General features: G+C 45.4%; 1 protein-coding gene across 1 annotated transcript in view; it reads left to right on the top strand.

The window, feature by feature from the left end:
• Nucleotides 1-864: 864 nt before the first annotated feature.
• Nucleotides 865-15,449, top strand: part of PPP1R14C (protein phosphatase 1 regulatory inhibitor subunit 14C) — a 54,612-nt gene continuing 40,027 nt past the window's right edge. The window contains exon 1 of the mRNA XM_059835458.1: nt 865-1,143. Within this exon, the coding sequence (XP_059691441.1) occupies nt 865-1,143 (279 nt within the window). The remainder of the gene's footprint in view (nt 1,144-15,449) is intronic.

Below are 15,449 nucleotides of genomic sequence, written 5' to 3' on the forward strand. Positions count from 1 at the left end.
TCCCAGTTCTGCACGCGCAGGAGGTTGGCTTCTGCCCCTTGTCACAGGCAAACCTCTTTGCTAACGGGGACAGCCCAGGGCCCCAAGCAGCGCCTGCGTTGTGTTGGCTGCTCACTTGCAGTCATAAGCACATTTTGGTGCGTGTGATGGACCATCGGTGATTTCACTCAGTGCCTCCTGAGAGAGACACAGCTGCTGAAAACACTAATGCTAAACCCGTGCCGTTTAGGAAGACAGCCATCTCCAAATGGCTAATTGCTACACTAACTGCTGATAGCTCGAAATACTTGCTTTCTATTTGGGTTCACTGCCCTGAAATCGTTCATCCCGCCCGGAGAGAAGAAAACGATCGCATTCAGCGTTTTAATGCTGCAGCTATACAATATTTATAAACGTCGTGTGCATGACGGGGCAATACTGCACTTCCTTAAAAAAAAAAGCCATCAACCACCCCGCAGCCGAAGTCCCTGGGGAGACTCCGGGGAGCGCCCTGCCGCGGGCACATGCCGCTCCGGCTCCGATGACACCGAAGAGCAGCCGCCCGCGCCGCGCTGGCACCGGGGCGACCCAGAGGCTCCGCCGGCGCGGAGGGGCGGGCCAGGGCGGCGGCGGGCGTGCCGTGCCGTGCCGTGCCGTGCCGTGCCGTGCCGTGCCGTGCCGCCCCTCGGCTGTCCCCGCCCCCCGCCGGTTTGGGCCCAGCCCTCCCGGCGGCGGGGCCGGCTGCGCCGCTGTGCCATGAGAGCCTTTAAACGGCAGGTGCGGGGGAACGAGGCACACGCGCAACCGGCGGCTGCTGCGGCCCGGCGGTAGCGGCGGGCGGGCGCCTTTCGGCTCGGCTCGGCGGGAGCCGCGGCGGAGCGGAGCATGTCGGTGGCGACCGGGGGCAGCGAGGCAGCGGGCGGCGGCGGCGGCGGGAACCGCGTTTTCTTCCAGAGCCCCCGCGGCGGCGGCGGGAGCGGCGGCTCCTCCGGAGGCTCCTCCCGGGAGGACTCGGTGTCGGCGGCGGCGGCGGTGGTGCAGGTCCAGCAGCGGCGCCACCAGCAGGGGAAAGTGACGGTGAAATACGATCGGAAGGAGCTGCGGAAGCGGCTGGTGCTGGAGGAGTGGATCGTGGAGCAGCTGGGGCAGCTCTACGGCTGCGAGGTGCGGGGCTGGGGTGGCGGGGTCCCCCGCGCGGCCGCCGCCGCAGTCCCCCCGCCCGCCGCTGCCTCCCTCGCCCCCGGTATCCTCCTCCCACCCCGAGTCGCGTTCCGGCTGCGGGCAGGGGAGAGCTGTCACCGCCACCTCCAAATGACATTCCCGGCCCGCCGCCCCCTCCCTGCTGCCGCCCCCCGCTTCCGCGGTGCTCCGCCGCGGGGACGGTGTCCCCTGTCCCGCGGGGAAGGGAGGAAGTCCCACTGTCCCGCGGAAAGGGTGTCCCCCCCGAGGTGAATGGGAGGGGACCGCCCTCTGGGGACAGGCGGCGGCTGCCACACGGCCGAGCACGGAGCGGCCCCCCCCTCCTCCCGGGGGGCCCCGGCGGCTGCGGCATGTCCGGGGGTGCCGGGCGGCGCTGGGCCCCCGCGGCTGTGCGCCCCGGGGCGGTGTTTGGCCGGGAGCCGCTGTCCCTGTAGTGCCCCGGGGCAGGGCGGGCCGGGAGGGTGTCGGTCCCCGTTAGACGCGAGCTGGCCGTGCGGCGGGGAGCCCGCCGGGCCGAAAGGGAGAGCGGTGTGCTGGGGAGAGGGGGGCGGAGGAAGAGGAGGCAGCTGCGGGGGCTGTGCGGAGGCGGCTGTTGCGGAGGAAGGGCGCCGGTGCGGGTACGGTCCCCGCTAGACCATGGTTTTGTATTACCCCGCCCCCAGGAGCGGGGTAGCTGCTGGCCGGGAAATTTCAATGAGCAGTCAGACCATCATTAGGATGAGAATCGAAAATGCTGGGGGCGGGGTGTATCGAATTTGTAGGCATCAAGCCTGTTTTTCTGTTACTCTGGGCAAAAAGTGAGTGTTGCCAGAATGAATTTTCTAATGTAGAGGACAGGTGAACAGGAGGATTTCTCAGATTATTCAGAGGATTAGTAAGTTATCTTCCGTATAGAGATGACAATGTTGTAAGTAAAGGAAGTACCAGCACTTGGTTTTGTCAAAGCTACATTAGAAATACCCTGGGGACTAGAAGGTCTGTATCCTGCCTCCCTGATACCTCAAGTATTTACTGTTATAAAGGATCAAAATGTTAAATCTAAACTGAGGTTTACACATACTTTTCCCATCAGTAGTCTAATTCACTTTTATTAGAGACTTTTGAAGTGAGATTTGTTGAAGCCAAATGTGAATTTTGCAGCTAGCATCTCGGGAGCCAACATCTCACCCCGGGGCTCCCGGGTGTTCTGGAGTTAGGGAGGCAAAAGCTCAACAGTCACTGAGGTGTGGATGTGAGGACCTAAATAACCAGGCCTGAATATCTAGCATGGACGTAATACAAATGTTTTAAGAAACTTCCTTTCATCTCAAAACCAGTTTATCAGCAAATTTGTCAGAAGGACTTGCCCTCATAAAAAATGCGCATGTGACAAGTTAAATGTCCTTAACTATTCACATCCATGAACTAAGTGAAGGAAAGGTACAAATGGGAACTGATTAAAAATAAGCAGTTGTTACTCTCTTCATCTTGGGTGTGACTTGCCTCTCCAGCCTCATGGTTTGTTAGGCCACATAGCCTGTCGGCTGCAAGGATCTCTCTGAGGTCAGAAGCACTGTTTGCATGGACCGATGGTTTTGTCTGCATGAGCTGGTAACTGGCCTACTGGCTCTATTGCCTCTGGTTTGACTCTCGTTCAAAAACACCAGGCCTGTTTTGGCCATGTGCTGTGTGCTTTTGACATACAGGTGTAGTTGTTCTGTATGTAAGAAAGGATGTGATATGTGGGACCAAACCAAGGTCCAGAGGAATTGTTGCTGCTCTTCACAGTATTCAAATAACTGGCTTGCTGGAGGGAAAAATCTTTCATTCTTTTCCTTGTTGTGGTTGCTGCCTCTGAGTGAAATAGAAGGAGGTCTGCTTTAGAAGGAGGCCTCCCCGTTAAGATGGGGACCATATATGGCTGCATAGAAAACTCTTTTTGATGATTGGTTTCTGAGGTGGCTTTAGGGGGGAAAAAATGGTTTGACACAAGAGGTGAAAATGGTTTTAGCTTTGCAGGTTGAGGGCAAAGTGTTTAAGTCTTATTCTGCTCTTCTTTGCTGTTATGCATGAACTCTATCCAGTGTCAGCACAAATGACAGTAGCGAAAAGGTCAAGCAATTAATATGCTATCAGAATAAAGTTGAAGATGCATGATGAGTGTAGTGATTAAAGACAATAGCAATTTAATGCAAGATGCTGTGCTTGAATCTGCTTAAATTACTTTTAGGCTTACAAATGTAGCTCTCAGGCTGAAACTTAATCACCTACGCAGACCGTTAATAACCCTGTCTGAAGGCAGGTTGGGGGGGGACTGGGAATCGCTCACTTAACTTCTGTTGGAAGATCCACCATAACTTCCTGATGCAATGACACTTACGTTCTGAAACAATCTGAAATCTTCCAGAATGTCAAAAATAGCCATCAAATTGCTAATCCTGGAAGAGCTAACCAGTGTCAGTGTTTTAGTGCTATTCTGATTTGGAGCTCTGTTTCTAAGGAGCAATGCATGCAATTCCTTTATTCAAAGCTAAACATGTATTCGTAGTGTCTCTCAAGTACTTGCAAGTTAAGTCAGCTAGAAGCCTGTCTTGGCTTGGTGACAAAGTTTAGGAGATGAGGTTGGGAAATAAGGAGACAGGTTTGTTTGTTCTTTTTCTAGTGGATCTTGTCTTTAGTGGTACAGTTTTGGTTTTTAAAATTGGATGCCAAGCAGGATAATGGAGTTGGGAGGAAGTGGTTTAGGAGTTCTTTGAGACTATTTTTAATGCTGATCACAGATCTGTGTTGCAAAGATCAGCTTTGGAAAGGTTACTTCCACATGATGCAGACTTTAGGGATAAAACCCAGCCTAAATGGTAAAGGGTTACCAAGGTAGAAAACTTTAGTAGGACCACAGACTCTTAAGCAGGATTTGTTTGGCATCAGAACCTGTCAGGCTAATGTACTCAGGTCAAGTACTTCAGGTGAGTGTCAGTCCGGCTGTTAGCTCCTGGAACTGCTTCATTAAAAAAATGAAATTTTACAACCTGTTTGTTCTGGTTTCTATGAACGCTGAAACTGAGGCTGTGGTCACAGATGAGTATATTGAAAATGCAGTGCCTTAACTGCAGGGCTTGAACTGTCTTCAGTGTTGACCTTTAGTAGGTATCTTGTTTCTAAAAATAGTTTCTCCACAGATGCTTCATGTTTTGGGCTAAGTCCATTATTGGTTAAGAATAGCTAAATAATGCTGCACAGAACAACTTACATCATCATTATTCATTCCCTAATGGTTTGCAACTTGTAGTTCAGCATGAAAGTGATGACAGTCTAGTTTTCCAGATGTATGATCTACCTTGTGTGCACCTGCCAAACTTACACAACTTTATATATGGAGGAAAAAAGGCCACTGGATTTGTCCCCAGAAACCATTCCATTTGACTTTGCAGGTGAATTACTGTGCTCAGGGTTCCTGTCTACCCACAATTACAGCATTTACTATAAATGGAATGCTGATGGAATGAGTGCATTGAAGGCACACAGATTTTGCACAGCGTTAATAAACAATGAAGAAAGATTTTTGCTTGTGCTATGAGTTTCTTGCTGAGTATTTTTTAATGTAGAGACAGGTATGTACAAATCAAATGAGCCCTTAGATTTCACACTCTGAAAGTTGAATGTAAGACTTAGCTCATCAACATCTTCTACTGAAGGTTATTTGGATAATCACTATTTTATTAGAGTATGTCTAATCATGTATGGAAATCAGTGCTTGGCAAAGGATATGATGTTGGTCTGGAAGTAACAGAGGATTATGTCTAAGCTTACCCCTTTTCCATTCCAGGGCAAAATACCCTGGAATTCTGTTTAAAAATTCAACGTACAAGAAAATATAATTGAAAGAGCTGCCCATAAAAGCCACTCAAGCATTTCCTTTAAGAATACAAAGCCATGCAAGACTGACAATTGTCATATGTAGGATTCTCTTTCACCTCCTGATACAGGTACTGCAATGACAAGAATGGCATGAAGCTCCAAAATGGATAAGGGATTTCATGTTGGCAAGGCCAATCTGTGGCCATTAGTTAAAAAAAAAAAGTATTGGTGGGGTATGGGAGGGAAGGGAGCAATTTAACTTGGTCCTGCATGGATTGAGCTCCCTTCCCCTGGGTGCTCTGACTGCAGTGTTGGAGAACACCCTCTTTGGCTGTCTTCCTGAAGCTGCTGGGATATGCTAACAGTGATAGCTTGTCCCTAATATAGCATCACAGAGTCTGTTCGTCTGTACACGCTTCAGTTTGAACTGGTTGGTGCTAGGCAAGAGGAAGGCCCTTACCTAGGGTGGAGAGGTAGGTCACAAAAGTGAAAACTTCCTAGCCTTCCCTCTCCTCCTCTCTTGCTGCACAACTGTGTTGGCTGTAGTAAAGCTAGTGGCAAGGTGTAAAAGGTGGACTGAGGGTTGTGGGAAGCTCTGAACAAATTAGCTGCCTTGACTGTATTTCCAAAATATTTTTCAGTACTGTATCTAGTCGCAGACTGATGGGTATTGATGGTCTACCAAGAGCAGCGCTGCATATGCTGAATAACTAGATGCTGTACAGGGTATCAGTTCCTCTGTGCATTTGCATCCAAACAGGCGTGTCTTGCAATTTGATGGGCTCGGTTGCAGCTGTTTCTCTCTGTACTATTCGGAACTGTATTTATATGGGGCACTGACCTTCTGAACAGTATGGACCACCTCCTCCAGCCTACTCTCTCATGGGTCAGTGGCTCTGCGCACCCCACAGATCCTGTGTGTCTGAGGCAGTTGTCATGGTTACCAGTGATCTATTGCTCTGGGTTTGGAAGAATGCAGAATAAAATGGTGCAAGGACTTCAGAGCCAAACACTTCCCTCCACACCCCAAACATCCCGTTCTTTCCAAAACAGCCTGGTCAGCATGCTACTAAGGCTGCCATATAGTGATGTGGACCTGATGCTATGATCAGGTACTACTTATTCCTGAGGCTATGGTGAGGTAATGTTTGAAATTTATTATTCATTTCTCAGAACGCTGTTTGGTAAGGAAATCCACTGAATAAAACACTACAGTAACCAACTTTTGCTAACTGTCTGACTCTTTGAATAGACTTCCTCTAACTTGGACCAAGATCTCACATGTAATAATTGTGTGTGGACTCCTTTCTAAATGGATCAAAAGCAGAAAGAGACTGATTTGTGTCTGAGAATTAGAGAGTGTTGCTCCTTAAAAGGGTGCAAGTCAGTAGGAAGCATACTAAAGGATTTCTTTCTTCAGGAAGTCAAGCATTACAGTCTAGATGCATTGGAATGAAGTACTTAGAGGTCTATGAAATTGCTTAGAAATATATTTGGGTTATTCCTTTTGGACAACTATTATCGATGTCAGATCTCCACATTGTATGGCATGAACTTTGGAGTACTCTCTTGAGGGCAGGGATGCTGCTCAACATACCAGTGCTGATGAAGGGTTGCTGTGATTAGAGACCTACAAAGGACACGGGCAACACTGGTGTAGCAAAGGCTTCTTATATCATGTAGCAATCAAATAAAGGCATTTGAGTCCCCAGAGTAGAAAACAGGAAGCCCAAAACAGCCTGTAAAATGCATGTTGCTGTAAAACAACCTTGTAAAATGCATGCTGCTGCTTTCAGAGAAGGAGTGGGCTTAAGTACCTGTGAAGGTGCCAAGCACCTGACGGCAGTGAGGCCAGAGCCTTTTGTCGCTAAATGTGCTGCTTAAACTCTGATCTTAGGTTCTAAAGACCCTAATCTAGTAGGAAATGCACCACCATTCAGCTACTTTCCTCCTTGTTACGTGCAAAATTTGTGCTACATCTCAAAGGCATTCAAGAGAATTATTTTTCTACTACTTGAGCTTTGTATAGTCTGGATGTCGTTTCTGCACTCATCATGGTTCATTGTTTTATCTTAAGTAGCAGCAATATTCTTAACTTCTAATTTAGAAGCTTCGCAACATAAATCTTCATCTTCCATCAGCTATTCCATAGCAAGTCTTTTGTCCTTTCCCTCTCCGTTCAAGATTCAACTGGTCTCTTTGCTGAAGTGGTAGGTGTGGTTGTTTTATAACAAGGCAAAGAAATAATTGATTGCTTACATCACTTAAATTTTTATAATTGTACTTCTTATAAACAGTAGCTTTCAACCGTTGTGGTTACAAAGGTTCTTCTGCCTCTAGGCAAATTGCTTTACATAGAGTCAGTGCTTGATTATCCAGGGTAACAAGGGTGGGGAGGAGATGGAAGAGAGAACATGGATACAATGGAAAAAAACATGGATTAAAAACAGCAATTGTAAACTATGCTGCAAATCATGCAGCGAACATACAGCTGAAGGGGGAAGAGGGGGAATCAATCATTAACCTACTCCTTTCTCGCACTCAAGTTCATCATACAAACTCATCTACATTGCTTTTGGACTTGAGCCTAGCTTGGATGCGTCTGTACTTGTAGCGCAGTTAAACTACAACATAGATGATCTATCCACAGATAGCACAACATAACCAGCTCTCAGCTTTGTTGAAGACACTGGGCTGACTTATGCACTGTCATAGAATCATCATAGAATCACAGAATGGTTTGGGTTGGAAGGGACCTTTAAAGATCATCTAGTTCCAACCGCCCTGCCATGGGCAGGGACACCTTCCACTAGACCAGCTTGCTCAGAGCCCTGTCCAATGTGGCCTTGAACACTTCAGGGATGGGGCATCCCCAACTTCCCTAGGCAACCTGTTCCAGTGCCTCACCACCTTCATAGTGAAGAATTTCTTCCTTGTATCTAATCTAAATCTACCCTTTTCCAGTTTAAAGCCATTACCCCTTGTCCTATCACTACATGCCCTTGTGAAAAGTCCCTCTCCAGCTTTCTTGTAGGCCCCCTTCAGATACTGGAAGGCTGCTATAAGGTCTCCCTGGAGCCTTCTCTTCTCTAGGCTGAACAATCCCCCAACTCTCTGAGCCTGTCTTCATAGGAGAGGGGCTCCAGCCCTCTGATCATCTTCATGGCCCTCCTCTGGACTTGTTCCAACAGGTCCACGTCCTTCTGATGTTGGGGGTCCCAGAGCTGAATGCAGTACTCCAGGTGGGGTCTCACAAGAGCGGAGTAGAGGGGCAGAATCACCTCCCTTGACCTGTTGGTCATGCTTCTTTGGATGCAGCCCAGGATATGGTTGGCTTTCTGGGCTGCAAGCATGCATTGCCGGCTCACGTTGCATCAACCAACACCCCCAAGTCCTGCTCCTTAGGGCTGCTCTCAATACATTTGCTGCTCAGCCTGTATTTGTGCTTGGGATTGCCCCGACCCATGTGCAGGACCTTGCACTTGGCCTGTTGAATTTCATAAGGTTCACATGGGCCTGCCTCTCAAGCCTGTCAAGGTCCCTCTGAATGGCATCTCTTCCCTCCAGCATCAGTCCCTTGTACACCTCTGTAGTCTGACAGGGTAAGTCAGATTGGGGTCTCTCCCTTTATTCTCATAGCTTTGCATTAGCTGATCTAAACTGTGCTATGGAAGCAAATGCTTGAAACAAAAATAACCCTGTTCAAATGAGGAAAGTATTGTATTTCATGGCACATCTGCCTCCTCTTTAAAGGCATAGGGAATGTTTCTAAATAGGTGTTGTATCTAAATAAAAAGATGTTCAACTTGAAGTAAGACTTCATTTCACAAGTAGTGCGATAGTTCAGGGTTGTCACGAGACTAAACTAATTCTCTGTTGATCCATGCCTTGCAAAGGCTGGCTGAATTCCTGTTTGCATTCTCACAGCTCTCCCTTTAGATTAGCTTATGTCCAGCCACTTAAAAGGCACTGTACTTGGGCCACAGATTCAACCAAAAACACCTGAACAATTTTGTAGTGCATACTACAGTACATGTGTGTGAAGCAGCTCTCTCAGAGTACAGGAGATGCTGATGAAAAAAATATGCTATCCCATCTCTAACCTGATTCGGTCTGAATTATGGTCACCTTGTCTCTTGCTATCACAGGTGGTAAAGCAGCACCAGCAATATTAATCCATTCTTCCAGAAGCCTTGTGTCTTGCCTGCAGTATAAGAAAACTAAGTTCTCATTTTTTCCCTTCCCTCCATCTAACTCCAGAAACTTCTATTTGACAGCACAAATTGAGTACGTTAGAGATGGCCATCCATCTGTGTCACTGCAACTTTTGGCTGCCTGTTGTAAAACATTGGCAGTTTCTTTTGCTGTCCCCTCGTGTGACACATGGAATTGTGGAAGTCAAGATTACTAGAAGTTTTAATGTTGGAGAAGGGGGAGATAAAATCTTAATTGTATGCAGTCCATGCAGCAGCAGTATGACTATATTTCAAAGGTAGAATAAATTTAGCCTGTTAAAGATCTTGGAACAAGGAATCATTTGGGCAGAGGTACACACTGAAACAAATCAAATCTTCTTTGAAGTGATAAGTATTTAATATTGAGGATCACATTTGAATAGCAGAACTATTACCTTTTCTTTTTCCCCTAGGGAGCGTGATATCTATTCTAGGAACCAGTTCAACATGGTATCTTGAACTATTTTTGGGGAACACACAGATCACAGCCCCAGAAGGCATCTTGTATCTTTTCAATCCACGTGATATTTATCAGTAGTGCAGATCAAGTGGATCTAAACCTAGAGAAAAATCATAACGTGTACTGTAGGTCTTTAATTAAGCTACCAGCATTCTAATAATTAATTCAGTGTAATACTGTTCTGCATGTGGGGCAAAGCTAGTACAAAAGATAGCATTAATTTAAAGTGGCCTAATGGTAAGTAAGTAAAATGGCTAGCTTGTGCAGTGTGCTAGTCTACAGGTGACACTTCCAGTGGTGACTGAGAAGACTTCACCATTCTGAGTGTGTTGCCAGTGAGGGGATCACACACTTTGTTCCTGTGTGTTGGACTTCATAAATGCAAATGATGGCACAATCAATGCTCAGTGAAAATCCTCTTATCAGACTGTCTTAATAGGATTACTTTCCAGAACACAGAATTGGGAAGGATCTCCTAGGTCACAGGGTCTGCTTTCTCATTTGCAGATAAGCTCTCTGCATTTGATGTAATTTTTTAATGGAGTAACTCAGTTATATGATGTTTCTTTCCACATTATTTCGTAGATTTAAATATACCTTTTAAACCCTTTAGACACTAGGCTCTTTCCCACCCCCTTCATAAAATATAGAAAGACATAGACAAAATACCAATGCTTGCTTGGGATGGGCTTGCCTGGACTTTCACGCTGGGATGAAGTTTAAATAGATTGTAAATGCACTTTACTGTCTGTCCTTACTCTGGGCATCATCAGGCTCAAGTGATGGCCACAGTAGAGGGGCAGAAGTATCAAGACAGTGACTGTGCTGTAGGTCACTTGCTACCTTATAACAAAATCTGTCTTTTGAGTAGATGTCTGCAGACTCTGGAAGAAATGTGCTCACTAATATTTCATGGAATCAGTTTAGCAGTACTTGGAAAATATATGATGTTAGCTGCTCAAGATCCTAACTTATTTTAGCACTTGAATGATAACTTCTTTGAAGTAGATATCTGAATTAACTCTAGCATGGTACAAATTATTTGTTCTGCTTTAGGTGACTGATATATAACACTTTGACACATTCACTTTAAACACAAAGAATGCCTTGAGCTTTTACAGTTGGTTGCTTTACATTTTAAAAGGTAATACCTGAAGCACAGTGCATTTTTTTTTTTTGTCAGAAAAGTCCACATGTTCTAGAATAAATTCTTGTGTCTTTTTGGTTTCGTTATGCTGGTAGTAATCATGCCATTTTAGGCTTACTGGCTAACTCTGTATTCCTGATTCAGATGCACTGAGGCAAAACTGCTTACTCGTCTTTCTTGGAAAGTTAACAAAGCTCCCTAAATTTGGATTATGGTTGAATTCCTCCTCTTAATATTGAAAACTGAATCCTCTCTGAGAGCAGAAGCTCATGTGGGGAGGAGCACTGGTGGCAACTAGCTCACTAGCAGCCAGAAACATCTCAGCTCTTACTTCAGCTGTCACTGAAGTGCTGGTTTACTAGTCTGCTTAGCTAAAGATTTCATCATCTTGCTTAGAGGTATCCAGCTGCTATTTGTTTTTCAAGACCAAACTGTTACACAGAAGATATGCTTTAGTGTCGTGAAGTAATTTGGATGACCAATGACGAAAGAATACAAGGAAGCGAGATAGCAATCCTCACTCTATAATCTGGAGGCTGTCTTGTCTCAGGTTGCCTGCAACAGAGGCTTCCAGGACTACTTCTGTAAAAGCAAACACCTAAAGAACCTCTCCCCTTTGTCTTCTTTTTCAGTAGGTCTCTGAACACTTTTTCCTGTTAATTTTTTTTGAAGCTTATATCAGATTTCACCTTAAAATATGTAATGACTACATTTGATATTAGAATTGTTAGCTCTTACTCTGGGTTAGTAGTTTGCAGTGCATTGGATGTAGCATGTGGAAGGAGGCAGGACTGTGTGCCAAAATACTTTTTTGGTAATCTGACAGTGAGAAGAAGCACTGGAATCAAACAGAGGTCCCATACATTCTTTAGCTCCCTTCTCCCAACATTTGTCATCCTTAGTGGGATAGTCACAGCAGATTATCCTGCTTCCTAGATCTGGAGCTGTTTGGCGAATTAATTTTAAAGATCCCTCAGGCACTCTTCTATCTTTTGCAGTTCGGGGACTTGCCTGGGGAGCAAAGTGGTGTCTCTGACCCCTGGGGAAGAGGAGTGTCTGCTTTAAAGCATGGTAGAACTCCTACTGATATTTCTTGACACCAGTGGACCAGAGCCAAAATGCATTGACTGCCAGTCCCTGGCCTCCCTGCTGCTCAAAATTAGCATCTTGGGGTGGGGGGGAAGCGGTCTACCAGTCATCACTGTGTAGAGCACACTGCTTTGACCAGGCACCACTTGAAGGAATGACTTGTTACAAACCACGAGAAGCTCTCCAGATCTCTTACAGACTAAATTTCTTCAACTAGAAGACTGCATTGCTCCTAGATTCTGCAGGATGCAAAAGCACATGTTTTGGTACCACTGAATAAAACATGCGCCCCCCGCTTCTTGTCTCCCATGTCAAATCTGACAGGACCTAATACTTCTGCCTAAAGAAATATTGGCATTTGACAACTGTGTTATTCCAACCAATAATGCTTTAATTGCCTGGTAAGGCAAAAATGCAGTGAGAAGACCATGAGTGTGTCAGACACTTGATGTACCAACACTGTATGACTCTTACTGCAGAAGTCAATTTACACACAGCTTCTCAGTGTAGAGAAAAATCAATACTGAAGACTAACAGATTATTTTTATAGGACTGCTGAAACTGAGGTAAGGAGAGAGCCCTTTAGAGGCCTCTATCTCATATGCTCTTTCCTTGTAGTCTTTCAAATGCTCTGATGCAGTAATTAATCCTTGAAGTGCCTCAAGAGATGAACCTACTTAATTGCACTGCTGTTTAGCCTAAATTCCCAGAGTGCAGAGGACCTGGTGTTGATCCTATTTGGTTAAAATGTTTTCTTAAAGTGTATTCCTTGGGTCTTTTTCACCTGCAATCTTAAAAGAAAGCAGTCAATCTGTCAAATTTGACCTAGCATGGAATGGTCATAGTTGTCAGGGGTCACGCTAGGAGAATGTGGCACCACCATGGTGTGAGTGAAGGAGGAAACTGAATCTCAGGACTCCTCTGAAGTGCTAGGTTGGTACTTGGGTATCTTAAGCTTAGAGCTGTATGAGTTCTACTCCTTTCTGAAAGGGAAATGGATCTTTCCAGGGGCTAGAAAATCAGTTCCAAGCATGGTATGCGCTTTCCAAGTAAAGCCATATTAACATGGAAATGCAAGGATGAGGTGTGGTAACCCATAACTGTAGGAATGCCCTGCGTGTTCCTCCTGTGTTGTCTAGCTGTGGAGCTCAGAGCACGTTCAAACTTTGTTTCCATGTAATGCAGCTTGTTCTTGCAAGCTCTCCTTTTCTTGGACTAGAAGTCCTTTCTTCAGCTTCTCTGGTTCACCATTGCGCTCCATGTGGTGGAACAACACAGTATGGGTTTAGCTGTTACCAAACTATTGCATTCTTCCCAGATGCAGAATTACGTACAAATTGCAGGGGAGCAGTCAACTGGGCTTCTGTTTTTTGGGGGTGGAGAGTGACCTGTACTGTGAATCAGGCAGAGGTAGCGATGTCCTGTGACTGCTATGTAGAAAGTCATTCCACTGGTGTAATCCTCAAAGTACCACCATTTAGAAAGCTCCTGATGGCTTAACTTCCTGTGTCTCTCAAGGATGACTATGTAACAGTGACTTAGCATACAACATGTATTTGCTAATACCAAACTATTTCTGCCCTGTGTGAAAGTGGATGATGACAAAAAACATGACGTGTCCTCCCTATCTGCTTTGGAGTGTTTTGTTTAAGTGGCAACCAAACATAGACTTAGCATGTCCTATTTTTATATCGAGAACACAATGCATTTGCTTTGGAGGCAGCACCTGATTTTTAACAAATGTTTTGCTGAGATTGGATTCATGTCATGGGTATGGTTAGGAAGTGCTGAATGCTTCTCTATTCCTCTGCTCGGTGTAGTTTGTGATCAATGCCTCTTCTTCATTTAGCAATTTCACACTCTAGTGATTCCTTTAGACTTCTGTAGAGATGCACAAATTAGACAACAATTCCTTAACCAGCATGTTATGGATATTTTTGGATAAGCTGAAGTTGTTTTGACAGTTCAGTTATGAAAACAGTAACATACCAGTGTTAGTACTAAAGAAGGCTAAATGAAGTCTAAACCTTGCTGTGATTGGATGTCAGTTCCTTCTCTATGCTTACTAATGACATGGCAGTTGCAGAGTGCAAGATTCTTTACTTGCTCTGCGTAATGAGCAGAGGTGTGGGTTTTGTTTTTTTAAAATTAACCTTATGGCTGAATGGAATGCCTGATGTGCTGTATTATTATTGGCAGTTCTTTTTGGGAAAACAGGTATTTTCATGTCCTAAAATCTTTTCCTGTAATCACCTGTTCTCACCAGTTGATTCTGTTTTGGTCTGTGTTAAAGACAATACAGAGCTGCAGCCAACATAACAAAGGATTGACTTTTATTATTGAAGTTATGGGCACCATGAGGTGTAGAGTTCTCAAAATTCAGAATCTCGTGGCATTTTGTCTTTTACTTCTTATGGTGCTTGTTTTCCATAATTTAGTAGCAATGGCATGAATCCCAGCGAATTTGCTGCTCCACCTTGTGTCTTGTCCACATCTCCACCTGCTGGTTACATCCCTGCTTCTACTGCCTGTGGCTCTAGGGTAATTTACCCTCTTAGGATGCATACCACAAAGATGCATCTCCTGCCTTGAGAACTGCTCTGAAATTTAAGTGCTTGCGAGGATGGAGTGGTTGGGAACTCTTTTGGGAACCCTTGTCCTAGAAAGTGCAAAGGCTGCAGTTGTTGATAGGGCTCTGAGGAGATGAGGATTTTCCCACCCTTCCTCCACCTATTTCCTCACTGCTAGCAAGTGGAGAACAAGTTCTGTGCCAGCAAGTTCTGTGCTGTCCTAAACACCATGTCTTTGATTAGTGGAGAACAAATATTCCTCTCTCCTCTAGAGCTTGCTTCCATCCATCTCTAATAGGCAGTAGAAGGATATCTACTGCCTCTGAACCAATGGGAAGTGTTGGGTTATCAGGGCCAGGTAGGAAGAGATTGGAGAAGCAAAGGAGAAAATGGGAAGTTGGGTGGACCTGGAGAGGCAGAAGTAAGGTAGAGATGGTAGAATACATATAGAAAGCCCATGGCAGGCTGCCTGCCTTGTGTCTATGTTTTTTCCATGTTATTTCTTTCATTAATGGGTACTTCTGATCCAGGTATGTGGGTATATGTCTCCTTGCCTAAACTCCGCTGGCTTGCTTCTAGTAGCAGGAGTATGGGCAGTAGGAGGTGCCAATTTGACAGTTACTCAGTAGCCTGCTTTCTTCCTGGGCCTGCAAGTCAGCTTGTCCCCTTCTGTCTTTCTCTTCTTCGTTAGACTTCAGAGACACAGAAATATCCACAGTAGTGGAGGAAAGAACTTCAGAAGTCAGGGGTTGTAGGGACAATGAGGTTGACAGTAGTTATGTTATAAGTTCGCTTCTCTTGCTCTAGAGGCTGCTTGTGGGACAAGTGGGTACTGGGATTTTGTATTTTAGGAAAACTTGTTTCAATAATGTTTAAAGCAATGCCAGTATTGGAGAGTCCACTGGAAGTGGATTAGAGGGAGAAGTAGATAC

The sequence above is a fragment of the Gavia stellata genome, chromosome 2 (genome assembly GCF_030936135.1).
Source record: "Gavia stellata isolate bGavSte3 chromosome 2, bGavSte3.hap2, whole genome shotgun sequence".
NCBI lineage: Eukaryota > Metazoa > Chordata > Aves > Gaviiformes > Gaviidae > Gavia > Gavia stellata.